Below are 24,979 nucleotides of genomic sequence, written 5' to 3'. Positions count from 1 at the left end.
AGCGGGGAGGAGGGGGACGCGGCTGACCCACCTTCTCGCCTTTGACTCCTTTTTCACCCTGGAGAAAAAAGAAGGCAGGTGACAACGGGGCCGGGCAAGCGGCCGAGCCCAGCTACCAGCAGGGCCCTTTGGACCGGCCGGCTCCCCCCTCCCGCCTCCAGGCCGCCTGGCACTCTGCCGCGTGGCAAGCCTTTCCTCTGCAAGCGGACTCCCACCTTGAGCAGCCCCCTCCGTTCCCTTGGAAACCCAGCTGATGCCTCTTCCAGGAGTCCGACTCTGGTTCCTACCAGCCCACATTTAGCGATTCTGCTTGGAGCGCTCGGCTTTCCAGAAAGTTTCAGGAAAGAGAGTCCAGCCCTGGCCTTCCCTGCCTGCCCGGCCCGGCCCGGCCCGGCCCGGCCCGGCCCGGCCCTGCCCAGTCCAGTCCAGTCCAGTCCAGTCCAGTCCAGTCCGTTATGTGCCCTGTGCATCGGCTTCCCAGGAGGGGCATTCCGGCAGGGCGGCAACTGGCCACCAGCCACTGCCGAGCTCATGCTGGGCCACTCTCACACCCATGTTGCAAGAGGGTCTGTCCCTGTCCCAGGCCCCTTCTCATGGGAGAAGGAGGGAATGATGGACAAAGGGAGAGGGGAGGAAAGCAAGAAAAAATAGCACTGGGGGCGGGAAGGAGACAGGCTGCATGAATATTATGGAAAGGACTGACTCGCGCTCACGGTCTTGTCCTCCTTAGATTCACTTTTCACCTTTTTAGTGGTGCTGCCCCAGGGATGGAACAAGCTCCCCACTGAGGCCCACCTGGCACCAAATGGATATCTTTTCGGGCCAGGTGAAGACTGTCTCCTGCAGGACTTCTCATTAGTTTACTATTTATTGGGATGTTGTTAGCTGCTTAAACGGGTCTTATGATTTAATTTGTATGCTCTATTGTAACTTTTTATGTATGTTTTAAATTTGGGTTTAAATTTTTGCATGCTAATCTTTTTATGAAGTTTTTAATGATGTTTGTCTATCTTATATTTTTATGTGGTGTTGTAAACTGCCCAGATAGCTTCAGCTTTGGTATAGTAATTAATTGATTAAAACAGTCCACAGTTAACACAGCCAAGCACAACAGGACTCCAAAGAAGCTCTGACCTCCAGGCAGGAATCTTGTTTTCAAACTTAAAGAAAAAATGTTGTTTAAAAGTGCTGACCAAAGAACCAAAATGCATTTTCTTATAGTCACAGCTGGGAACTTTGGCAAAATTAATAGTCCATTTTTAATGACCACCAAGCTTGCACTCTTCATTAACAATCATGTAGCAGCTCATTAGAAACATACAGATATTAAAGGGCAGAACTGAGAGATTTTAGGATAGAAACAGTGTTCCTTATGCTGGTTTCTCTTCTCCTTTTGGGACAGCTCAGAAATTTCTTACAAATAAGACATTCCATTATTTTTAAAGGAAGGCATGCTCCAGAAATAATTCTCTAAAAACATTTTGAAATCCATTTTTCACATCTGAACCACCACGTTGTATTTCTGTCCATGTTCTATGCTTTCATTCCATCTCTTGCTATCAAGGAAACACAGTTTACTATTTGAAGGTAAATAAGTTTATGTAAAGACTAAACATCCAATGTTTTATATAAATATTGCTTCTCAAGGAAAAATGTCTATTGGACCCAGAAAACAGCTGGACTTATTTCCTTCCTCCCTCCCTTCCGTGGGTAATTTGTATCACTTCACTCAGTGATATTTGCGCACGAGGCCATGAACCTCGCTTCCGTTTTGGGACAACCCAAGGTGAATGTGACATGGACTGGCAGGAAGAGGGAACGAGAGAGAAATGGGGCAGCACCGCTCGGCTGGGGCCCTGGCCCCGATCCACCACTGGCAGCTGCCTCGGTCGGCTCATTCCCAAGGCAGCAAAGCCCTTGAAGGTGAAGGTGGTTCCCGTGCCCAGCACTCTGTGTGTGTGTGTGTGTGTGTGTGTGTGTGTGTGTGTGGTATCCCACCAACTTCCATATTGTGCTACACACTATTTTAGCCTTCGTTCGATTTATTTATCTAGGGCAGCTGTATGTCCCCTTTTACAGAGAGCAGTCCTCTACTGTAAGGACTGCCACAGACCTACCCCCCTTTGAGGGTGTCCTGTGTTTGAAAGGTTGCCCTGCCTGGCTCTGGTTTGAAGCCAGAGCCCATCAGACCTGCTGCCCATCAACGGCTTCCCCTGGAGGCGGGCACAGGGCTCTCCCACTCCAGCAAGCAATTCCTGCCTGCATCATCGCGCCGTCTAAAATTCACGTCTATCCCTGCACGAGCATTTGGGAGTTGCATTCCAGTGTCTCCCCTTTTGGGTGATGCATCTCCTTCTCGGGCTGATTTGGAAGTATCGCCCAAGGGTGCGTCTCAGTGCCTGCCCTCCCTCAGGCTCCCTGTCTGAGATGCTTCGGGGATGCATCTGCTGGGCCGGGTCCCAAATGCAAGGCACAGTCTCCCACTGGCATGCCACAGCGCGGCAGCCCATCCGCCACCCACCTGGGGGATGAAACGATGCAGCCCGACAGGCAAAGATCAGCTGGAGCCACACGAAAAGGCTGCGGGCCACAAAAGGGACCGCACAGGGCGGCACGCGGGACGGTTTCAACTTCGGCGCTCAGAGGTCTTCCCATGAGCGGGGAGCGCATAATTAATAATCCCTTTATCTCAGTGCCTAATCACATCTGAGGCTATTCAGCGAGGGAACATGCCCCAAATCCAATTTGCTTTCTGGTGTTGCAACTTGGCCTTTGAGACCCCGCTTGTCATCAGAACGGCACTGAGCAATCGCACAGCTGGAGAAAAACAAGCTCTGTTCCCTGCGTTCCCCATATTCGACTCTGCACCCCTGAATCATTTTAATTCTGCTTTCTTTTTGTTTTTTTGGCAGCGGCGGGGTGGGGGAGACAAGAGGCTCACGTCAACAGCCACACCTTGGTCATCTTCAAAGGTGAGGCGAGGGGGCCCTCATAAGGTTGGAGCACCCCCACTTATTTTGGGGGGCCCTCAGGGGGTCACTGAATCCCCAAAGCCAGGCGTACTCTCCCTTTTCACCTCAGAAAGAGGAACCCTCATCTTGCATCCATTACTCAACAGAAACTCAAACAAAGCGACAAGGATCATCTTCACCGCATAATCACAGGCCACACAATTTGGCAATGGGGTGGTGGCTTGAGGGGCATGGCTTTGCTGCGGCTCTGACTATCAGGAAGGACGCTTCCCACCGCCTCAGAAATTTGCCTGCACGCCACTGGTCACAGTAGCACGAGATGCGGAGTTTCACGCGTCTGAAGGCAGCATAGCCGCGCATGTCCTGAGCCCCGAGATGGGCAGGGCCTGGCACAGCACCTTGCCCAGGGCACCTCCAAAGATCAGAGGCAGCGTGTGCATCCTTGGCTCACCTGCACCGCAACCTATGCCAGGCTGGGGGCAGGAGGTGCAGGTGAACCAAGGATGCCCTCAAAAAGCAGCTCAGTTTTTTTAACAATAGCAACAACCAGAACAACAATTTGATATATACCCTGTAATTGTACAAAACATGGCCTTGAAGGTGGCTAACAGCAATAAAAGTAACATTAAAATAACCCTAGTTAAGACAGTCACAGAGACAAATACATTAAAATCACAATTTAAAGGTGAAGCAATACAATGATAAAAATAACACCAACCCAACAGGACCGACCTTAGCACCAGACCAGCTCATGCGCTCGGGGCCCGAGGAAGCATGCCTCTGCCTGCTGGCAGGACGGCGGCCTGGCTCTCCCTCAGTGGGGCATGCCAAGCCGGAAGGTGGAACCAAGAGAAAAGACCTTCTCTTGCCTCCCCACCAAATGGGCTTCCCATGATAGCGGAACTGGCCAAAGGGCCTCTTTGGAAGACCTCAAAGCCTTCCTGCATGGGAGAAAGTGCCAGGGTACCTTTTCTCTAGGTTAGGGGCCTCTCTGGATTTTAAGGAGGTGGGTGGTGGAGGAGCTTCTCCCAGAGAAAGTCTCCACTGAGAAACCACTGCTGTGAGGCACTGCCGCTCATTTTGAGCCAGTTCCTCCCACTTTGAAGACCAGGGCTTCAATTTGCCAGCAACGGGATGGCCTAAGCTAGCTTTTTTACTGCATTCCTATTCTTCCTTTTCTCCTTTCAAGGAACTCAAGGTGGCCTCAATCATTCTCCGCCTCCTCCCCAGTTTATCTTCACAACAAGCGCCCTGTGAGGTAGGTTGGGCTGGGATCGAGTTCCTGGCCCAAAGTCACCCAGTGGGCTCCACGGCAGAGCAGGGACCAGCACCTGGATCTCCTGAGTGCCAGAGCTGTGCTCTGAGTCACTGCACCTTGCTTGCTGTCATAGCTACGTATTTGATCAAGGAGCTCAGCTCACAGGTAATTGGGCAAGACCCCCTTCCTTTTCAAGGAAAATTTCCCCCCAAGCAAGCACAAATGCTTCCATGCAGCTTACCTACCATTGCACCATCAGAGCCAGGAACCCCTGGGAGGCCTTGCTGGCCTTCTTGACCCTGGAGGGGAAGGGGAAGAGAACAAGCGGCTCAGAAATGCACGCAAGACGGGAAGGTGGTAGTGCCTGGAAGCCTCCCAAGAGCCCGGAAGCAGTGGCCAAGGGGCCGCACACTTACTGGTGGGCCAGTGATGCTGGCACCTGGAGGTCCAGGAGGGCCTATGGCTCCTTTAAGACCCAGAGAGCCCTAGACAAAGCAGAAACAACAAGAATGACAACGTTATACCCAGGCGGAGGGTGTTCTAACAGCATGAAAGAAATAAAGCCATTTAAAGTATGCCGAAACTCTGCCGACATTTTTGCAACCTCTTCACTGTCCCGTGAAAGAGGGAGGCGTTTTTCTGCCTGCATTTCAAAGGGGCTAAGAATCCCAGAGAAACTGATGCTCAGGATAGAGGCATCAGTGCTTTACTGGAAGGAGGAGACCAAGAATGGAAGCGGTGGCATGTTTGCTCTTTATTTTGCGACGTTTTCAGTTTCTGTCCTCTCAGCCTCCGTGGCTGTTTTGGCTTTCTTGCAGATGCACTGAAGCTCCCAGGTGCACTTACAGAACTCTGCACACTGGTGTCTCTGAAATTTTCACCCCTTCGCACCATTTTCACGTTGGGTTTGTTTTCACCCGTTCCCAGGTGAAAATACGGTGAAAGTAAATAGCTCCAGAAAATTGGCACTGTGCTAATAAATGTATAAGCAAAATGTGTAGCATAAGAAAACAAATTACATGGAGTTGCATGGAGGGGAAACAGCTTAATGCAAGGAGTCTTTGCCTGGTGCTGGACTGCCGCCAAAGGAGGTGCCAGGCAAGCCCATGTGCACAGGGCGTTCCACAGCAGTGGCTTACGGGAAAGGCGCGGCCGAATGTTGTTCGTGGCAGAAGATGCCTTGGTGGTTCCAAGTATCACAGAGAAACAAGAGCTACGACTCAGTGTGGCCCACGCAGGAATTCTGAACAACTGCCTCTTAGGCATGAAATGTCACGGGCAAAGGAGCGTTTCCCAGGATCCTGGAAGCATGGGCTCCGTGCTGCTGTAGGTACGGACGAGGCAAGGAGGCAAGGGGCTTGTGTGATTTTCCAAATTCCTCGTTGAACCTCAGGCTGCCTCGCTCTCATTCCTGTTTGCGAGCTGTTTGCCCTTTTCATTTGAACAGGCACGGTGTGTGTTTTGAATGCAAAAATGCACATTTCTCCCCACTGACTGAAGTGTGAAAATGTGAACAGCCTGGAAACGTCAACATTATGGAAGTGAGGAACTTCACTACTGAAGTCAGCCTAGGAGAAAACAACGGGTGTCTGAAGAGCGAGATGTGAGACTCTAACAAAGTCAGCATTTACCTGGTACAATTCACAGGAATTGGAAAAGAAATTAATTTTGAATTCATCTACGTTCGTGGAGGCTGCTGGATGCTCCATATTCATTTGCTGCCCGAAAGTATATTATATAGTCCCCGTCCAAATGCTCACCTTTTCCCCCTTTTCCCCAACTTTTCCTGAGGGGCCTTGAGGTCCTGGCGGTCCCTGTGGAGCAGAAAAGTGCAGCACAGATCAAAGGGCCAGAGTGAACATGCCTGGCTGTTGGAATTCAGCGGCAGAAAAGGTCTTGTCAAACTTTGGCCTACCACACTGCAAGTCTGCAAGGCCTTTAGAAAAGGTGATCTTGCAGGTGAAGTAATTTCAGAAGACTGGAAAACATGTTGGTGGCATACCTATGACCTGTGTGTCAACATCTGGGGCAACCTGCCCAGTTGAAGGCAATCTCCATATTGTGGTGAACCTGGGCTGCCAGTGAAACTCAAGTGAAAAGGGCCAAAAGGATTCTGGGGACCACCCAGGGCCAAAGAGCCCTGTTCCCCGGGGTCCCAGGAGCATAGACAGTCACTCCCCCAACCACCCAGAAAGCACCAGATGTTGAGGGCATCAGGGTAGGGAAAACAAGCTCCACTTTATTAGTGCAGTTCTAGTCGGCATATAATTTAAGCACACCTGAAATGCAAAACTGAGTTCTGAGCACATGTTCTGAGTTTTGCTTTGAAGGGTTGGCAAGCATGCTGACACATTAGGGATGTAGAAGTGGCTGCTGCGCATGGAGTCTGGGCTTCACAACTGAAGTGATACACATGCCCCCCCACCCTCAGACCATTACCAGGACCAGGACCTAAAGTGACCTGACTGCGCCAATTAATGGGATCCATGCTGAGGTTTCCCACAAGGCTGATCTGTGACAACACACCTGCTCAGGAAACCCCCTGGGCTGCAGACTCCTGGGTTTGGGGCCTCTCCCCTCCTGTCGGAAGGAACTGCCAGGACAGCAGGACTGGCCAACCTGGACTTGCAAGCCAGTCCCACAGATAGCCAGTCCCACAGATAGGGTATCCACTGAATTGGGGTCTGCGTTGCCTTGGGTGTGCATGGTCTGACAAGTATTGTATGTATGTATGCATGTAAAATGCACCACATATATGCAGGTACTTACAGGATTGCCAGGTGAGCCCTTCTGCCCAGGTTCTCCCTGAGGAACAGGAGAGAAGTGCCTGAGTGGTCAGTCTAATTTTGCAATGCGTAGCTGGAGGAAACGGTGCCAGGCACAGAAAGTGCGATACTTACCTCCGGACCTTGGCTGCCTACCCCGGGGGGCCCTGGCTCCCCCTGGAAGAATGCAAGAGGCAGGTTAGGGAAACAGGGAAGCCTCAAATGCAGCCCAGGAATGAAATCCACCTCAGCCAGAGCGATTTAGGCAATCTCCACAGAACCACCTTATGGATTAGTGCTTCTTCTCGCTGCGGGCTTTATGCCCCTCATCCTCCATGCAGTCCCTTAGTCCAAGAGTGGGCACATGCGATGCTGGCTCAGGGGTTGGGGTCTGTGTGCAGATGCACACCCAAATATACAAGCAGGTGCTCTCTCTCTGTATGGTGCATGGGGGTGTGCCTCACAGAGGTGGGTAGAGACCTGTTCTCCCCTGCAGAGGAAGGCAGGACACGCTCCAACGGAGCAAAGCTCAGGGAGCCACGGTTCCATTTGGATGCCAGGAAGCACTTCCTGACAGTCAGGACCCCGAGGGCGTGGAATGGGCTTCCACGGGAGGTGGCTGAGGCCCCATCGCTGAAGGTGTTCAAGGACAGGCTGGGCATGCACATGGTGGGCATGTCGTGAGCGGAGCCGGCTGGATCTGGGGGTCAGACTAGATGGCCCAGGAGGACCCTTCTGACTCACTTTGCTTCTATGTTTCTCTCCCTTTCTCTCCTCCCCCACCTCCCTTTCTCTCTCTCACACGGGGGGGGGGGGGGGAGACACTTCCCATTGATTATACAGTCTTTCCAGCAGCAGCCAGAAAAGAGACTTCCATGTCATTAGCATCTTGGGGAGGGAGTGGAAAGTATAGATGGGAATGTGTGGCAGCAGCCCTGGTGGGGTCAGGACACCCCGGGGGCTGCCGTGGGGGCACCGAGGGCCCCACACCACAGCTCAGTCACAGGTGCTGCACCCTTCGCAGCTGAAACATTCCCCAGGCACTGGGCAGCTGCTGTGGCACATTGGTCTGGTGCTCCGCAGCTGCAGCCCAGCCTTCCCGGCAGGCCTCGATCAAGGCTTTGATCCCCGTGCAGTGCTGACTCTGACTTACCTGCAGCCCCTTCAAGCCAGGGGGTCCCTGAATTCCCGGGAGTCCTGGTTTTCCCTGCATGGAGGAGAGACAGGGAGAAGAGTTAGCCCAAATGATTTACCCCCCCACCCCGCCCCCGGAAGACACTCGGCAGCAGTTACAGGATTCACTTTTACACCATGTCCAAATAGCACTTGTTCTCCCCTCTCTGGGTTTGCAGCAGGTTTTCAGTTCATGCCAGGTTCTGAGCTGGATTTGGGCTGGGGACTAAACCTGCATATGGAAGCTGAAATCTCTGAGGCCTTGCTGCCAGTTGCCGTCAGAGCATTCCATTTCAAAGTGAGCCTAGAAACTTCACTTGGTTTGATTACTCATTTAGGTTCATGATGAATCACAATCCGGTGCCCTTCAGAGGTGCTGGACTGGCATTCCCAGCACGTTCCAGGAGTGCAGGAGACCCGGAGGGCACCAACACCCTTTCGGAAGGACTTTCGGGACATGGTGTTAATCGGGAGGTTGATGTTTTGTGAAACTGGTTTATTTGCTTTAACATTCTGTGCCCCAAAGCTTTGTGCTTTGGCTGGGACAATGAAACCTGGGGTCATGCCCCAGCCACAGTGGTGACCTGTCAGCTGTTGGGTGGTAGAAAAATACACTCGATAAATACTTTTGTGTTAAGCAGCTCATGTGCCTTCTGGGATGACCACCAAAAGATGCCCACTTTCAGTATCAGGATTGTTCAAGTTCTGTGTCAGGAAAAATAGGATTGTGTAACCCACAGAAATCATGGACATTTGCTTAGAGATAGAGCAAATGGAATTAAGATTGCCAGGAGAAATATCAACAACCTCAGATATGCAGATGATACCACTCTAATGGCAGAAAGTGAAGAGGAACTAAAGAGCCTCTTGATGCAGGTGAAAGAGGAGAGCACAAAAGTTGGCTTGAAACTCAGCATTAAGAAAACAAAGATCATGGCATCCGGTCCTCTCACTTCCTGGCAAATAGATGGGGACGAAATAGAGGTAGTAACAGATTTTATTTTCCTGGGCTCCAAGATCACCACAGATGGGGACTGCAGCCAAGAAATTAAAAGATGTTTGCTCCTGGGGAGGAGAGCTTTGGCAAATCTAGGCAGCATACTAAAAAGCAGAGACATCACCCTGCCGACAAAAGTGCGTATAGTCAAGGCTATTGTTTTCCCAGTTGCAATGTATGGCTGTGAAAGTTGGACCATAAGGAAGGCTGAGCGCTGAATAATTGAGGCCTTTGAATTGTGGTGCTGGAAGAAACTCCTGCGAGTCCCTTGGACCGCAAGGCGATCAAACCAGTCAGTCCTAGAGGAGATCAACCCTGACTGCTCTTTAGAAGGCCAGATCCTGAAGATGAAACTCAAATACTTTGGCCACCTAATGAGAAGGAAGGACTCCCTGGAGAAGAGCCTAATGCTGGGAACAATTGAGGGCAAAAGAAGAAGGGGACGGCAGAGGATGAGGTGGCTGGATGGAGTCACTGAAGCAGTCGGTGTGAGCTTAGGTGGACTCCGGGGGATGGTGGAGGACAGGAAGGCCTGAAGGAGTGTTGTCCCTGGGGTTGCGATGGGTCGGACCCGACTTCTCTACTAGCAACAACAACAAGAGATCTAGAGCTAGATCTAGACACACAGGCAAGTCGCAGAGATACTGCGGGCTCAGTTCCAGACCACCGCAATAAAGGGAATATCACAATAAAGCGAGGCACACACATTTTTTAATTTCCCAGCACATATAAAAGCTATTTTTGCACTATACTGTGGTCTATGAAGTGTGCAATAACATTATGTCTAAAAATGCAATATACATACCTTAATTTAAAAATACTTCATTGCTAAAAAGTCCTAACCGTCATCAAAGCCCTCAGCGAGTCGTAATCTTTTTGCGGGGGGAGGGCCTTGCTGCTGACTGATGGGGAGGGCTGCTGAAGACTGGGGGCGGGAGGGGGACTGTGGCCAGTTCTTAAAATGAGGCAACCGTGAAGTCTGATGCATCACTTGCCTCTTCTCTGAAGCGTGTGATGCTGCTTGGTAGCACCCTGTGATTCTGCCTACGACATGCCTTTCAAAATCGGAACCACTCCTCTCAAAGCCCGCTGCTGCTTTTCAGCTAAGTTTATGCGATATTCTAAACCCTTTGCTGTCATTTCAACAATCCTCACAGCATCCTCTCCAGCAGTAGATTCCATCACAAGAAACCACTTTCTTTGCCCATCCACAAGAAGCAACTCCCAAAGTTTTATCATGAGATTGCAGCCATCTTATATGGGCGTGATGTGTGGCATCTCAGAACAATTACAATAGTAACACCTAAGATCAAGGATCATAGGTTGCCATAACAAATATAATAATCATCAAATATTTCAAAAAGTTTAAAATATTGCAAGAATTAACAAAATGTGCATGGAGTCATTAGGTGAGCCATGTCATTGGAAAAATGGTGCCAACAGACTTGTTGGATGTAGGGCTGCCACAAACCTTCAACTTGCAAAGAACACATTATCCACAAAGCACAATAAATCAAGGTATGCCTGTAGATGAGCTAGATATGAATGTAGATATAGATATATAGATTTTCTTAGTTTACATAATCTAGTCTGATTTCCTTTGTTGAAGGAAGGAACAATACATAAAATAAAATTTCTATTTTATATTTTATTCTTGGATCAATGAAAAATACAGCCAACTTGTTTTCCAGCTTCTAGAACTTACCAGACATCATTTGCACCATTTCATGATCCTCTTTACAATCATAAAGGCCATAAACATGTTTCTTCATTTAAAATAAAATGAACACAGATCTTACAAGAGCTGAATTCTGAGTCCTAGTGGCAAATTTGATATATTTTCTGTTCTTGCTTGAAATTTTACAGGTACCTATCTAATGTGTATTTCACCTTTCTTGCCTCTGCTGAGGCTGAAGAACAGTATTCAATTGTGAAAAGAGAACAGAACCCTGCGCTTTCATTGTCACCAAGCACCCATTAAGAGTGACAAAATTAATAGGATTTTAAGAGAGCTTACTTTGCAGCTTTGATGGAAACAACAAAGATAGTTTCACTTTCTCCGACTAAGGAATGGGAGCTTTTAAAGTTATGATTATTTGACATACTTAACAGACACGGTCACCTTTACTCAAAGGAGATCCTTTCCAGAGATCCTTTATGGAGGTGGCGCGATATGTAAATCACATCAGTTAATTAAAGGCATTAAAACCAGGCAGTTAACGCCACGCCATCAAATAAAACTGAATGGCAGCAGGTGCCTGGCAGATGAAAGGGAGCACTTCTTCCCACAATGCATAATTAACACGAAAGTTGTTACTGAAAGCTGTGATGATTGCTTTTGATATCTTAAAGGATTAGACAAATTCACGGAGAAGAAGAGATCTATCAAGAGCTACTAGGGAGGATAGTGATGCAGCACCTCGGTGCACACAGCCGGTGTGCTGAGGGCCCGATGCTGTGGGAGTCCGTGAGCATGTGAGCATGCGAGGGAGAGCCATGCACATCAGGCCAGCCATCAAGGCCTCTCTCAAATCACACTCTGTGGTGGCACAGGGATATTTCTCCAAGGGGTGCGCCGCCTGCAGCCCGAAGGCCAAATTCAGTTTTGGAGAAGTTCTCCACGGTGGGTGTGGCCACATGCGCCAGGAGTGGAGCCACACACATTGAAAAAGGCCAGACTTTAAAGCTTTAAGTGCTCCCGGCTGGCAAGAAAGCCCTTAGGAGAGGCACCTCGACTTTCAGAATGTGGGGAAACGGGTGCACAAGGCAGGAAAGCAAGCATGGCTGGGAAGAGGGGGTGGGCCAGTGAAAGGGGATCGGCTCCCAGCTCTGAGCCCCTGGACCCCTTCACTACACATACACACGCACAAATATGCATTGCTTTCTAGGTTGCCATCCGAAGTGCTCCATTTGATTATGCAAATAACCAAAACTCGTGTCAGTGGCTGGGCCAAAACGTTGAATTTGGCTTCCGGTTTGATGAATTTCCCCATGCATGAACCTGAGCATGTGGAAAGCTACTTACTGGTTTGCCGGGCTGTCCCACGCCAGGCAGCCCACGGTCCCCCTTTGGGCCAGGTTTTCCTGGGATCCCAGCTTTATTGGAAAGATCTCCGTTGAGGATGGGGCAGGAGACACACGAATCGCCCTTTGGAGCAGAAGGCAGAGAGCATCAGCAAAGAGTCGACAAAGTCTGACACAACAGTTTGGGGCACTGTCTCTCATCCCTGCAAAGGGCTTTCCCTGGAAGCCTGTGCAGAAAATCACCCGTTGTGTGAATGCGGGCAGAGGGTGCTTCTGCCCACTGCCTCTGCCGGGGAATTCCATACGTTCAAGGTCTTATTTGCACAGGACCTATGAGCACCCTCCAAAATGCACACAAACTTGCGTGCAGTTGGTGCCCTGGAAAATATAGGGCACTATGAGGCAGAGAAGTGTGGCTTCAACAAGGGATTCTGGGGGTGGGGAGTGGCAACAACTACTCCCTTCCTCCCAATGCTGTTTCCAGATAACAATTCATGCACACCTGCGGCTTTGCTAAAGTTACTGATGGGAGGATGTTGCCGATGAGCACAACACCACTTAGACTGGAACCATTTTGTCAGCTGTACAGTCTCTCTCTCTCTCTCCCCCCCCCACACACACACACAGAGCGCACTGTTCCACAAAACTATTATTCAGAGTTCCTAGTGGTGACAGGGCAGTTGGGCACTCACCTTTTCCCCTCTGGCCCCTGCTGGACCTCGGACTCCAGGCTCCCCAGGAAGGCCTGGCAACCCTTCTCTGCCCGGAGTGCCCGGATCACCCTTGCTTCCAGCATCACCCTAAAGAGAATAGAGCACCGATCGGCAGCATGGGGCCTCTCTCTTAACAAGGGTTAAGGCAGCCAGGGTTAGTCCCTGCCAGCTGGATGGAAGCACCTGCCTGCACGAATGGAGTGGAGTGGAACGGCAGGAGACTTTCTGCTGGTGCTTGGGAGACGACAGAAAGTCGCAACACTCCACCTCCGCTCTAACAAGTCTTTCTGCCAAGACTATACTGAAGCTTCTTTATCCCTGCTGGAGCATGAAGACCTGAAGAATCCAAGCACTAGGTTGTCGGGCAACTTGGAAGCGGTGAGCTGGCAGCCCCTAAAAATGTTCTTCTTGGAAAGGTGTCCATCGCCTGGTGGTTGCTAGGCAACATGCAGTGATACTTTCCTCCTGTAGTGGCCGTTGTCAGGCAACACCAGCTACTGCCTGCTGGCCTTGGGTACCACATTCAGAGGTGAGTAAAAGGAAATCTGAAGATCGGCCCTGAGTGGCACGGGGCATTTCCTGAAACCACTTCAATGCAAGCCTTAGAAGATACCTTTGGGCAACCCCACGCAGCCCCAGCGGCACCCCCCTGCTCTTGGTGAAATGTGCCCATTGGCCTTCTGGGGCTCTCCTGTGCCAAGGGGGCAGGGCCACGCAGGTGCAGCAGTGTGCCCTTTGCCCGTGCACAGCACGGCAGGCAACCCTGCCAGCCTTTTCCAGGTGGAGCTGAGTAAGGAGAACTGGAAGGGATTCATGGATTGTCCTCCATGAGCAATTACCCAGGTAGGACTTTGGCGGAGTATCTGCAGAGATCTTATCTGCACTGTTGGCCTTGAGCATCTGAGTTGGATTGCAGGTTTTGATCATTTCTTGTAATGCGTCGTGTGTATATTTGGTCTTTGTATTTAAGTGTTTTCCCTCTGCCTTTTGTAACTTGTTAATCACATTGTAGTTTGCTTTTCCAATTATACAGAGTCAGTACAATGAGAATAGCTCTGCTCCCTCGCATATCAATATCTTAGGGCTGGATTTCCTTGGCCTCCAAATTTAGTCCCAGGGGCTGTGCGATTGCTGGACCTCCTCATCTGTCCCTGGTGCCAGCCCCCTCCCCTCCCTTGGATTATGCTCTTGCAATCTGCCCCAGCCTATAGCTTTTCCTCACCTTTTGCCCTTTCATTCCAGGTTCCCCAGGTTTTCCCTGAAAAGGAGAATAAGCAGTGTGAAACAAAAGCCTTTCAACGCAGACCGGTGTGTATGGATCCCTTCTTGCTGGCAACTTAACAAGAGAGGACCAGGAGTTGTCGATTGCTGTTTCTGTCTTTCCTTTTATGCTGCTCACATCCTGTTTTTCGCATATGCACCAATTTCTCTGAGTCTCCTTTTGCCCGGGGAAGCTACCGGTTAGCACACAGAGACCCCCCCCCCCCAGCTCCACTGGCGCACTCTTTGCCCCTCGCCGTTTCCCGATCAGGCATATCGAAAAGCTTCCACACTCACAGGCTTTCCGGGAAGGCCTGCACCGGGAAGGCCTGGCTCGCCCTTCTCGCCTGGGGGCCCTGGGACAGCCACCACGGTCTTCCCGCCGTCCGGAGAGTCGAGGCACTGCAGGCATGGTGCTCCCTGGAAGGGACCGAAGGCAGACGGTGAGGGGAGAGGAGGTGGCAGCGCAGCCGGCAGCAGGAAGGCTCCTGAGCCAGCTTTGCAGCTCTCATAGCTACACTGGCCTGATTCGATCTCACCTTCTCACCCTTGGCTCCTGAAGCACCCGCCTCTCCTTTTTCCCCTCGAGTCCCCTAGAAGTAAAGGAAGACCAGAAGTGAGACACAACTGAGTGTCGTCTATAAAGCGTAGTGAAATTAAGGAGGAATGGGGAAAGTCAGGGTGCCTTTCTGGCAATAAACCCTGAAGAAAATTTCCCAGTATCAGTTCTGGACTGCCATGTGTGGTTATTCTTTGGAGCGTGGAAGACTGCCTGTGCACCTGGTGCGATGCCATTCTGGAGTCTCGAAACATGCAGGACTGTGATGGGGCACAAGTGACCAGGCTGTCCAACAAGCAAAGCAACACACAAAGCAAGCACCATCACACCTGACTTTCCGGAGGATTATTACTTAGGGGTGTTCCCTGGGTGGAGCCCGACTCAAAGACTTGGGGCTGCTACCCTTCCCAACATCACATATTCCATTACTGGGTGTGTGGAAGGGCTCTTAGGCTCACGGCACCTCCAGTACTGCTCCGATCTCACGTGGCTCCACTGCAGCCCACGAGGGCACCCAACGCTCTTCCTCCACATCCTCATACTCACAGGTTTGCCTGTGGATCCCTCAGCTCCCGGATCTCCCTAAGGAACAAAGCAGAAGATGCAGCTGCTGCAGGAAGGGAACGGGCCGACGTGATGCTGAAGGATCCACCCTCCTAAGAGGAGACTGGCACTCGGTTGATGGTTCAAGAGGCCTCACTTATCTCAGGATAAGTGAGGGTGTAAACTTCGGCTCCGCCTATGCGGCTGGAAGTCACGCTCACGGGACATTAAGCATCATGGGCTTGCACTGCAGGCGTAGCAGTCTAAACCTGGTTGGACTTCTGGAATTCCCCCTGTGCAAGGATCCCTAAATGTGGTCACTTGGTGAAGGAGAGTGCAAATCCCGAGGTCCCTCATAAAAGGATGCCTTCCAGAATCCACTGCAGGAAATCATGCAGAGGCCAGGAAAGGGCAGTTTAGGCCCACGGGGCAGCTAGCTAGCCTTACTGAGGATGAACAAACACCCCCTCAGGTTCCTCGCCTGCTGAGAAACAGCAACGGCTGGGCTGGGATTATCACCTGAGATCCACAGTCAAGGAGATCCTCAGCTCTGAATAACTCCCAGATTAGGAAAATAGAAACGGGAAAAGAGTGGAGGGGGAAATTAGGGGGAAAGAGGGCAGGTGAATTAGTGGCCTGGGCATGCTCAGCCACGCACAGCGGAAGGCCCAGTGATGATAACTGCCAGATTCATTTAAAGCTCCCGTTAATTGATACTGACGGGGCGTGGCACAGCTGAGTCCAGAAGGTGGATCCATCGCCAGATTGTCCTCTGGAAAGCCACTCTTACCTTTTCTCCTTTGAGTCCAGCCAGTCCTGGGGGCCCAGCCGTGCCCTGCGATGGAACAAAGCAGAGCTGATTCTGTGCGGGAACTGGCAGGAAAGTCTGACCAGCACTGCGGATGTGGCTCTCAACCAGAGGGTCCCCCCAAGTCAGGATGCCCAGACCAGCTACTCTTGCCAATGGCCAGGGTTAAACAGGCTGGAGGGAAAGCTAAGTGCGAGCGACCCCAGCAAACCCGTGAGTTCGACAAGAATCCTTTCTTAAGGATCGCCGCCTGCCTCACAGAGCTTCCATTCCACAAGTCGGAGCCACGAGAGCAAAAGAAGTCGGAAACCAAGCAGGGGCTGGCCGACTTTTCTTTATGTGTCTGTGTTATTAATTTATATTATGCAATATAATTATAATGATTACATTATAATAAATTATATATGTGTGTATGTGCAAGTGCCTATTTAATATACGGTACTAAATTTTATTTTGTAAACTTTTAATGATGTTTTAATGTGCTTTTAATACAGTGCATCTTTTATTGAGTTTTAAAAATGTGCTTTGGGAACCACCCAAATAGCACAGAAATAACTAACTAACTAAATAATAAATAAATAACTTGGGCAGATGCCTGGGCCCACAGCTCCCATGACCGCTTACTATGGGCGATGCCATGCTGGCCTGGGCCGACGGGGGTCGGAGGCCACAGGGAAGGCAGCCTGTGCACAGCACCCATCCAGGAGACTGCAGATGATTCCACTGTGACCACGAGGACTAGAAATTCTGGCCTGGCACCGCTCCCCATTTCCTATGCTGTCAAGTCTTTGCAGCAGCCTGCATGCATGGCATAGAGAAAGCACGCGCTGGAGCCAAACTCACAGGAAACCCAGTAGATCCCGGCTCCCCTTTGGGGCCTTCTTTCCCAGGAAACGGCATCGAAGACATGAGGGCTGCCGGGCTGCAGGACTGACACGGCTCACCCTGGGAGGAAGTGCAGAGAACCGGCCGTTAGGTGGGAGCAGCTCGTTTCATGATATCCATCCTGAGCTAAAAGGGCTCTAGAGGAGGTTGGATGCAGGGGAAACTGGGAAGGCCTGTGGAAGTGGCACAGGGGTGGACTGATCTCCCAGTCATGGCCTCCCCCTTGCCGTGCCTCTTCGTGCCTCTATTCACACAGCACGTGATGCTCTGTAGAAAGACAAGTCCCTGCCTCAAGGAGCTTCTTAAAGGGCCGGGGGGGGGAGGGGAAATCCCATGGGACTTTAGACTTCACCTCCACTGGGGTGGAGTTCTAAGCATTTGGGGCAGAGCAGGAGAGCAGGCGAAGTCCTAAGGAAGCTGGAGACTTTGGGGAAGGTTGGGGTGGTGGGCTTGGAGGTTCCGGGAAATGTATCGGGACACGAGGCCAGGACTGTGAAGAGGAACAAGGCCATGGTGGATTTATAAGGTGTAAGCCAAGCATTTTCACTGGATGCAGAAATAAATATAGTGGACCAAATGAGAGGAGCGGCATCACGTTTCTCCTGCAGCACAGAAGAGCCTCATCCTCCTGCCAGTTACCTGTGCGACTCTCCCGCTGCATCAAACAAAAAGCAGCCTTGGGGAAACTTTTCCCACACAGAGCCATGAGGAGACCGACAAGACCTCCTCCTGATCTGCCTCACAAAGTTAGCGTGAGGGAAAAAGCAGGGGGTGGGGAGAAGGCAGGATACCGACATGCAACAATAAGGCGCTGTCCAGGTCACAGATGAGGCAGGTGTGGGAAAAGCTGCTTCCCCCAGAGTGATCTCTCCAGGACGGAACCCATCTTGAAGGGTTTCAGACGACCCTTCTTCACTGACAGCCTCCCACTGCAACCAAGGCAAGGCAAAAAGGAGGACTGCACGCCCGGGTGCCTTCCTCTGGTTTTGCGATACAGAATGGGCACCCTTGCACACACACCGCTGAAGAGGATACGAAGTCGGTAGGTGAACGGTGACGCAAAGGGGACTTGGAACTGAAGCAGGAGTGCTTAAAGGGGCTGGTTGCAAGAAATGCCCACATACCTTCTCCCCTTTAATCCCATTGATCCCGGGGTCACCCTGAAAAATAAAAAGAACAAAAGAGAGAGGAGTAGAAAATCCCAGTGAAGGTCCTAAGAAAGTCAAGGTTGCCCTTCACAGCTGGGGAGGCTGGGGAGGCTGGAGGGGAGAGGACGCCAGTGCAAAGAGCGGCCCCGGCAGCATGTTTGGCTCCAAAGGCAGCAGCTCCGAGATAAACGCATCCAGGCAGGCCTTCCAGCACCTGTTTGCATCCTATGAAAGGCCAGCCCAGTGGCCAATCCATGCAAATGTGTGGAAATTAGCACCCGGAGGTCACTGCTATACATGCTGCTACAGTAAGGGGACCCACATCGATTCCATTGCCCATCTTTAGTGATTGTAATGATATTTTTGTAATGATTGTAATGATTTTTACGGCATGCACTTGCATTGGGTAAGCTGCCTTGGAAGGACTCTTGCCCTGGGAAGCAGTCTAAAAATATCGAAAAGAAATTCAATCCACCCAGCCGGTGGAACGGACACCTACCCTGTCGCCTTTGGCTCCCGGAAGGCCAGGCTTGTTCTGAAAAAGAGGCAGAAGGAGAAAAGGAAAAGTAATGTCTGGAGCTCCAGGGTCAATCAGCCCCAGCAGTGACTCACCAGCCAAGCCCTTTCAGGGAAGTCTCTTCCAAGCAGGTTTAGACTGCAGCTCCCAGGACTCTGGAATATTACTGCCTGGGGCGGAAGTCTGAAACAACTGGAGGGAGCAGCTGGAGAAGGCTTTATGGGGACATCTGCAATGCCCCAGGGACAAAATGTTCCTCCATTGACCTGGGACTCACCGATTTGCCAGGTTTCCCCGGAGGTCCAGGTTCTCCCTTGGGCCCTGGCTTCCCAGGAATGCTGACTGCATCCATTATTCCTTTGGGGAGAGTGGGGCAAACTTCACATGGATCTCCCTGTTGAAAAATAAAATAAGAGGCTTTGGGGAAAAATAAACAAGCAAAGCAAAGGCAATTGTTGCAAAGGAAAAAGGCCCCAGTGGCAACCTTGCCTAAACAGAAAACCAAGGGATTTTAAAAGAGGCATTAAAATGGATCCCTTCAGAGAACAAGATTTGACCAGCTGCTACAGTCCATCGTGGTGGGTTGGGGGGTGTACCAGCCACCAGCATTTCAAAAATCCAGCCCAGAGCGATTCGTCACTACGCAGACTTGATGTGGATGGTGGTGACCACTTCTTCCGCTCCTCCTCCCCCACTTTTTTCCTTTCGAGGAACTCAGTGTGGCTCACATAATTTCTCCCCTCCTCTCCATCTTATCCTCACCACTGGATTTATATTTATTAGAGGTATATCCCAAAAGAACTCAAAGCAGCTTATATTATTCTCCTCCTGCTGCTCTTAGTCTTGTCCCTGCAACAACCACCCTGCAAGGTCGGTTGGGCTGAGACTGGCCCAAACCCACCCAGTGGGCTCCATGGCTGAGCGGGGACTCGAACCCGGATCTCCCGAGTCCCAGTCCCGTGCTCTTAACCACGACACCACACTGGCTTTTATGTGAGGGTCAAATATCCCTCGCAGAACCCATGGGTTGTTTTCCTCTACATCACGAAGTGGGGAATTGGCAAAATGGGGTTCAGATGTCAGAGCTCAGATGTGCGTTTAAGGGTCTCCAGCATGCCTTGGTCTCATTTGTATGAAGAGAGGCCTCATTTGTAGGAAAAGGAGGCAGTTCTCATTAATGTCGCATTTAGATGGGCAGAGCATGGGAACAAGAGCAGTGGCATCTGGTCCAATGGGGGACAGCCACTCTCCAGGTCTGGGGGCCAGGAATGCAGTGGCTGCACCTGGAACCTCCCAGATGCAAAGCAGCTGCAACAATCATGACATAGCAGAACCCATCCTCCCCTGAAGCTTGGACTCCTGTCACCCTAATTTCCAGCAATGCATCAGGCACAGAGTAATTATTTGCTAGGAATCCAGATTAGTCCTTTTTAGGGAGGCATCCAAAATCCTCCTGATCAAATTCCTCTCCTCTCACAGATCCACATGACCCGGCCTTGTTTCTGCAGTATAATTTTTGCTTGCTGAAGCCCACCAGCCTGCTTTTTCGGGCTGTGCGTGTGCCTTACAGTCTTTTTCTTTTCCCTCAGAAACATGCGTGCTTCTCTGTACCATGATGTCCTTCAAGTATGCAGTACCCACAATCTTATTTTTGGGTGTCCCTGTCTTGCCATCAAATGATGCACCTTCACCGTTAGAGGAAAGAAGCAGGACCAGCAACAAAACTGTGAAGTGCTTCCTTATGTTCTAAGAAAAGGTTCCAGCCAGCCAGCCATGCCCTGCTCCAAGATACTCCATTGCACACACCCATCTCGGGGTCCTAGTTTTCTTCTCCAACGGACGTTCAGCATTCTAAAGAGCTTTCTAAAGAGGTCTACCTGGCACCGCCACTACTTTCATTCTGGCACCAGTTGAAAGGTGTCCTCTTTCGCCAGCAGTCAAGTGCTCACTCTCCTGCCAGCAAGTTCCTCCCCTGCCTCCCCGGTGCTTGTAATTGTAATGTTGGCCTGTAGTTTAGTGTTGTTAGCCCCGCAGAGAGCCCCACTGGGCTATTCAGCAGTCTATACACGTGGAAACAACAAATACTCTGCAGCATGGCTACTGAACACCTGCCGGGTTCCACGGGCTGTTTTGAGCAGCAGAGCTGACCCCTTAGATGCTTTGAACCTTCTGCAAGCCTTATGGTTGTCTGGAGCATGCTGGCCTCTCTCTCTCTCTCTCTCTCTCTCTCTCTCTCTCTCTCTCTCTCTCTCACTTTTGTTTCTCAGTGACCCTGCTTTGACTCCAGCCCAACTGGCACTCAGCACCAGAGTTTGAACTCAATGGGCGCAGTAAGACCTCAAAGGGAAGCGCTGCTGTGACTCAGACTTCCTTCTGCCCACCTTGTCTCCTTTCAGGCCTGGGACTCCTGGCTTCCCCTGCAGAGAAAGAGGGAGGTTTAATTTTATCTTGCAACACCTGCAACACCTGCATGCAGCGTACACAGATTTCTGTGCCCCGAACCTATGCCTGGCTTATTTGGACGCCAGCCTCACTCAGTTCTGCAGAGCCTCGGTCCAAGCTGATGGGCACAGGAGCACAGCCCGGAGCACAATGGGGAAAGGGAATTGGAAGGCTCACTGTTAACAAGGCCCTCACTCCTCCAGGAGCAATGCCCCCTCCCAAACACAGTCACCCCCCCTTCAGTTTCTCTGCCCAGTTGTGCCAGCACCCCTCCCTGTGGGGCATGCAGGGTGGGGGCCATCCCTCGAAAGCAGGGCTGGCTCTGCACGCCCACCCCGTCTTTTCTGATCACACTGTCCTCCCTCTTTCTTCCCCTTGGAAGGAACCCAGGTGACTCGCAGAGTGACACAGCACGTCAGAAGGGGCCTGGGGCCATCCGTCCGACTCCCGCTCCAGCCGGCTCAGCTCATGCAGCGCCCAAGCCCTTCTGCACGGCCCTTCTAGTCTCCACTTCATCCCCACAGCCACCCGGTGAGGGTGCTTAGGCCGAGCATCCATGAGTGGCCCGAAGTCACGCTGTGGCCACCGTGGCCGACTGGGGACTACAGCGTCCCATGGGGTATGGCAGCTCTTCCCTCCCATGGATCTTCTGGGATCTGCTGCAGCCCCATGTTGGCTGGGGATGATGGAAGTTGCAGTCTAATGCGTCTGGACATCCCCCCCACACACACCTTTGGCTGTCTGCTGCCGAGAGGAGGCACTTACCGGCTTTCCCGCTGAGCCGCCGAGTCCTGGAGGTCCAGACCCCCCCTGGAAAGAGAGTGCAGAGCATGCGACGCGTGTGAGTGGGCCTGGCCGAGCAGCTGCGATGCCGCGAAAGGCAGAGCAAAGGAAATCGCCCAGACTGGAAGGGCGGCGTTTGGGAGCTCTGCGCGCGGCTTTGCCTTACCTTCTCTCCTTTTGGACCTGGGGGGCCACCAGGGTCGCCCTGAAAGGAAAGCAGGACTGTGAAAAGTTGTTCAGAAGACGAACGCTGCCCCCTGAAGCAGGACCCACAGTAGACGGCTCTGCAAGCGCTCTCTGCCGTGCCCATCAGGTTTGCCCACTACTCGGTGGCACTCCTGCCCCCACGGGTATGAAAGAGGAGCACGCGCCATCTTCCAAACTCCCCTGCCCTTTGTCCCACTTTATGTATTTGCATTATATTACTCCACATTTAATCTGCACCGAGTCTGACCTTTCCTCCCATCAGAGACACGGGGGCTAGTAACTGTGCCAATGCTGTCTAATTATGCTAACAAGATATAAAATATGCAATTTTCCTTTCCCAGGCAAATCCCACTCTTGAAGCTTTTCATCATGGAATCAGGTGGCAGCGGGGATTTCAAAGGGATCTGGGGATGGTACTTCCACCAGGGGCGGAATAGCGCCCCACCTCCAGAGGAACCCTTCTCTTGGAAAGAAAGGAGGCACTCCTGACCCAGGCTGCTCACGGGCTGCTTGAGAGGACGAAGCTAAGGATGACTGTACAAGCACAACTTGAGCACAGACTCATAGCAGAGAAGAGTGGGAGCAGCACGTCAGAGCTTCTGAAGGTTCTCCAGGTTCCACCTTGAACTTTATTTCATCTCACGTCTGTACCAAACAACAAACCTCGATTTTCCCTGTTTCACACAAGAAAATTGTGTCTGTGATATTTTCCCAAATGTTAATTAGTTTTGCCAGTCGCTGAAACGTATGTATTTGTATTCCATTAATAGTGTTTGTGTAAACCTTTTCAAAGAGTTTCCTCGTGTTTCATGCACGTTCTTCAAATGTATACGTGATGCTGAACACTCTTTTCAGCTGCAACTCATAGGAACGTAAGAGGGCCCACTTCGTCCCGCACTCTGTACACACGGGGGGAGACTGGCTGCCTACGGGATCCCTGCAGCAGGAGGGGTGCAAGGCCCCCACCTGCCGAGCTCCTTGACAACTGGTATACATGTCACCCAATGAGATATCAGCCCAAAGGGGTGGGACTAAGAAACAGCCGGGCTGCAAGCAAGAAATTTGAATGAGAAGGGCGGGAAAGCTGAAGAGGCCGGAGCTGCTGGTGCCGTGCAGAGGTGGGCCCAGACACCTGGATGAGGGCAGGACATGCTCCAATGCAGCAAAGCTCAGGAAACCAAGATTTAGGGTGGATGCCAAGAAGTACTTCCGGACGGCTAGGACCCTAAGGATGTGGAATGGGCTTCCACAGGAGATGGTTGAGGCCCCAACGGTGAGGGGCTATTTAAGGATAGGCTGGACATGCACATGGCAGGCATGTCATGAGGAGAGTTGACTAGAGCTGGGGTCAGACTAGATGGCCCAGGAGACCCCTTCTGGCTCACTCTGTTTCTGTGCTGCGGGCCTGCTGACTTGGTCTAGGTATAATTCCCATAGGTTTGATTGGAGTGAATCTGCATAGTGAATCCATGTACACGCAACCGAGCTATTCCAGGGTGTTGAGGATTCTGCATGGTGAGCTGACTCGTCTGAGTTCTGGGCACTCAGCCCAGTGGAGGAAGACATCTTGGAGTTTTGTTTGCATTTGAATTCAAAAGGAGACTTGAACTTTGCAAATTCTGAAGGCAACTTCTGCATCAGGGCTGTGGCCAGACTTTGCTGCTGTCATAATCACATGCTGCTTGTTATATAATCATGAATAAGAGATTTGTTTTGTGAAGTCGTGTTTGCAGCATTTGTCAACAGACCTCTAAGTAAAAAAACAGCCCCATGGAATCCCCCAGAGTTCCGCAGGCAGGCAGGCAGGCCGCACCTGGTGGCGGGGGCAGCGCACAGCCAGTGAGCCCAGCAGCCCCGCACTGCCTCCCCCCCCCCCCCCGAATTGGCCCACCCCTCTGCGAAGGCCACCCAGACTGGTGGCCATCACCACCTCCCGTGAAATTAAATTCCAGCTTAATTGTATGGTGTGTGAAAAAAGGACTGCCTTTTATTTGTCCTAAACCTCCCACCAATCAGCTTCATGGGGTGACCCCGGGTTCAAGTATTATGCAAGGGGGGAAAATTACCCCCGTTTCCACTTTCTCCACATCGAGAATGTATAAGCTTTGACTGCACGTGGTATTTGAGTTCACATTTGGCCTGGAACGTGTGACCCAGATAAATCCCAGTCAAAAACCAACTGGAATGAACTTCTCATCCAGCTGGAATGGACTTCTTTTCCTTACCTAGAAAGCAACTGCTGTCAAGCTGGGAAAATAGAACAGTATTTAGGCAAGACCGTCCAGTTCAGTATACAGTACTTATCATGAGAAAGTCTGAGTTTTAAGCAGGCGGTTATGCTTCTTCTACTAGGCTAACTTATATACTACTTCTTAACTGAATCTCTTTTGCTTGGTTAACTCCAGGAGTTCAACCGTGTGGCTGTGCCTGATTGTTGGGGCCCATTTATTTACTTATTTATTTAAAACATTTGAGGGCCACCCAATTGTGCCACAGCACCTCTGGCCGGCTCACAACACAAGAGTGCTGCTCACATGCACGGAGGAAGGTTGGGAAACCTCTGTTGATAATGCAGAAGATGCGTTTGGAGCTGCACCAGCAAACGCCTCCTCCTTGGTGGACACTCAAGGACCCTCCTCACTGGGATGTGCAAATTCTGTGAGAGACGAGGATCGCTCCTTCCCCTGCTGTTTCACTACCCCCCTTTCTGCGCATCCCCCACGTCTTTTCCTCCATTGCCCTGCTTGCTCCCCCTTTGGTCCTGACAGAGAAAATGGGGTAGCAATTCAAAATGGCTCCCACAAAGCAGCGCGTTGGAGGGCAGGACGCAGGCTCCGCAATGGTCTTCCCACCGGCTGTGGAACACGGAGCAAATGCAGGCGCCTGGGAGTGTGGCAGAGGGCGTGGGGGCTGGCGCTGGCCGGG

At 51.4% G+C, this 24,979-nt stretch overlaps 1 protein-coding gene across 1 annotated transcript in view; it reads right to left on the bottom strand.

Annotated features, from left to right (window-relative positions):
- Window positions 1-24,979, bottom strand: part of COL16A1 (collagen type XVI alpha 1 chain) — a 132,725-nt gene that overhangs the window by 42,640 nt on the left and 65,106 nt on the right. Inside the window, exons 19-39 of the mRNA XM_044424818.1 lie at window positions 22,014-22,052; window positions 21,830-21,874; window positions 21,004-21,039; window positions 18,900-19,016; window positions 18,605-18,640; window positions 18,082-18,117; window positions 16,916-17,017; window positions 16,055-16,099; window positions 15,268-15,303; window positions 14,702-14,755; window positions 14,460-14,582; window positions 14,125-14,160; window positions 12,882-12,989; window positions 12,191-12,313; window positions 8,149-8,202; window positions 7,131-7,172; window positions 7,000-7,035; window positions 5,991-6,044; window positions 4,647-4,715; window positions 4,476-4,529; window positions 32-58 (exon numbers count right to left, since the gene is read on the bottom strand). Coding sequence (XP_044280753.1) covers window positions 32-58; window positions 4,476-4,529; window positions 4,647-4,715; window positions 5,991-6,044; window positions 7,000-7,035; window positions 7,131-7,172; window positions 8,149-8,202; window positions 12,191-12,313; window positions 12,882-12,989; window positions 14,125-14,160; window positions 14,460-14,582; window positions 14,702-14,755; window positions 15,268-15,303; window positions 16,055-16,099; window positions 16,916-17,017; window positions 18,082-18,117; window positions 18,605-18,640; window positions 18,900-19,016; window positions 21,004-21,039; window positions 21,830-21,874; window positions 22,014-22,052 — 1,272 coding nt within the window. The remainder of the gene's footprint in view (window positions 1-31; window positions 59-4,475; window positions 4,530-4,646; window positions 4,716-5,990; window positions 6,045-6,999; window positions 7,036-7,130; window positions 7,173-8,148; window positions 8,203-12,190; window positions 12,314-12,881; window positions 12,990-14,124; window positions 14,161-14,459; window positions 14,583-14,701; window positions 14,756-15,267; window positions 15,304-16,054; window positions 16,100-16,915; window positions 17,018-18,081; window positions 18,118-18,604; window positions 18,641-18,899; window positions 19,017-21,003; window positions 21,040-21,829; window positions 21,875-22,013; window positions 22,053-24,979) is intronic.

The sequence above is a fragment of the Varanus komodoensis genome, unplaced genomic scaffold (assembly GCF_004798865.1).
Source record: "Varanus komodoensis strain SLA01 unplaced genomic scaffold, ASM479886v1 scaffold15, whole genome shotgun sequence".
Taxonomy (NCBI): domain Eukaryota; kingdom Metazoa; phylum Chordata; class Lepidosauria; order Squamata; family Varanidae; genus Varanus; species Varanus komodoensis.
Note: the sequence above shows the minus strand (reverse complement) of the source record. Positions and strands in the feature narration are given on the sequence as shown.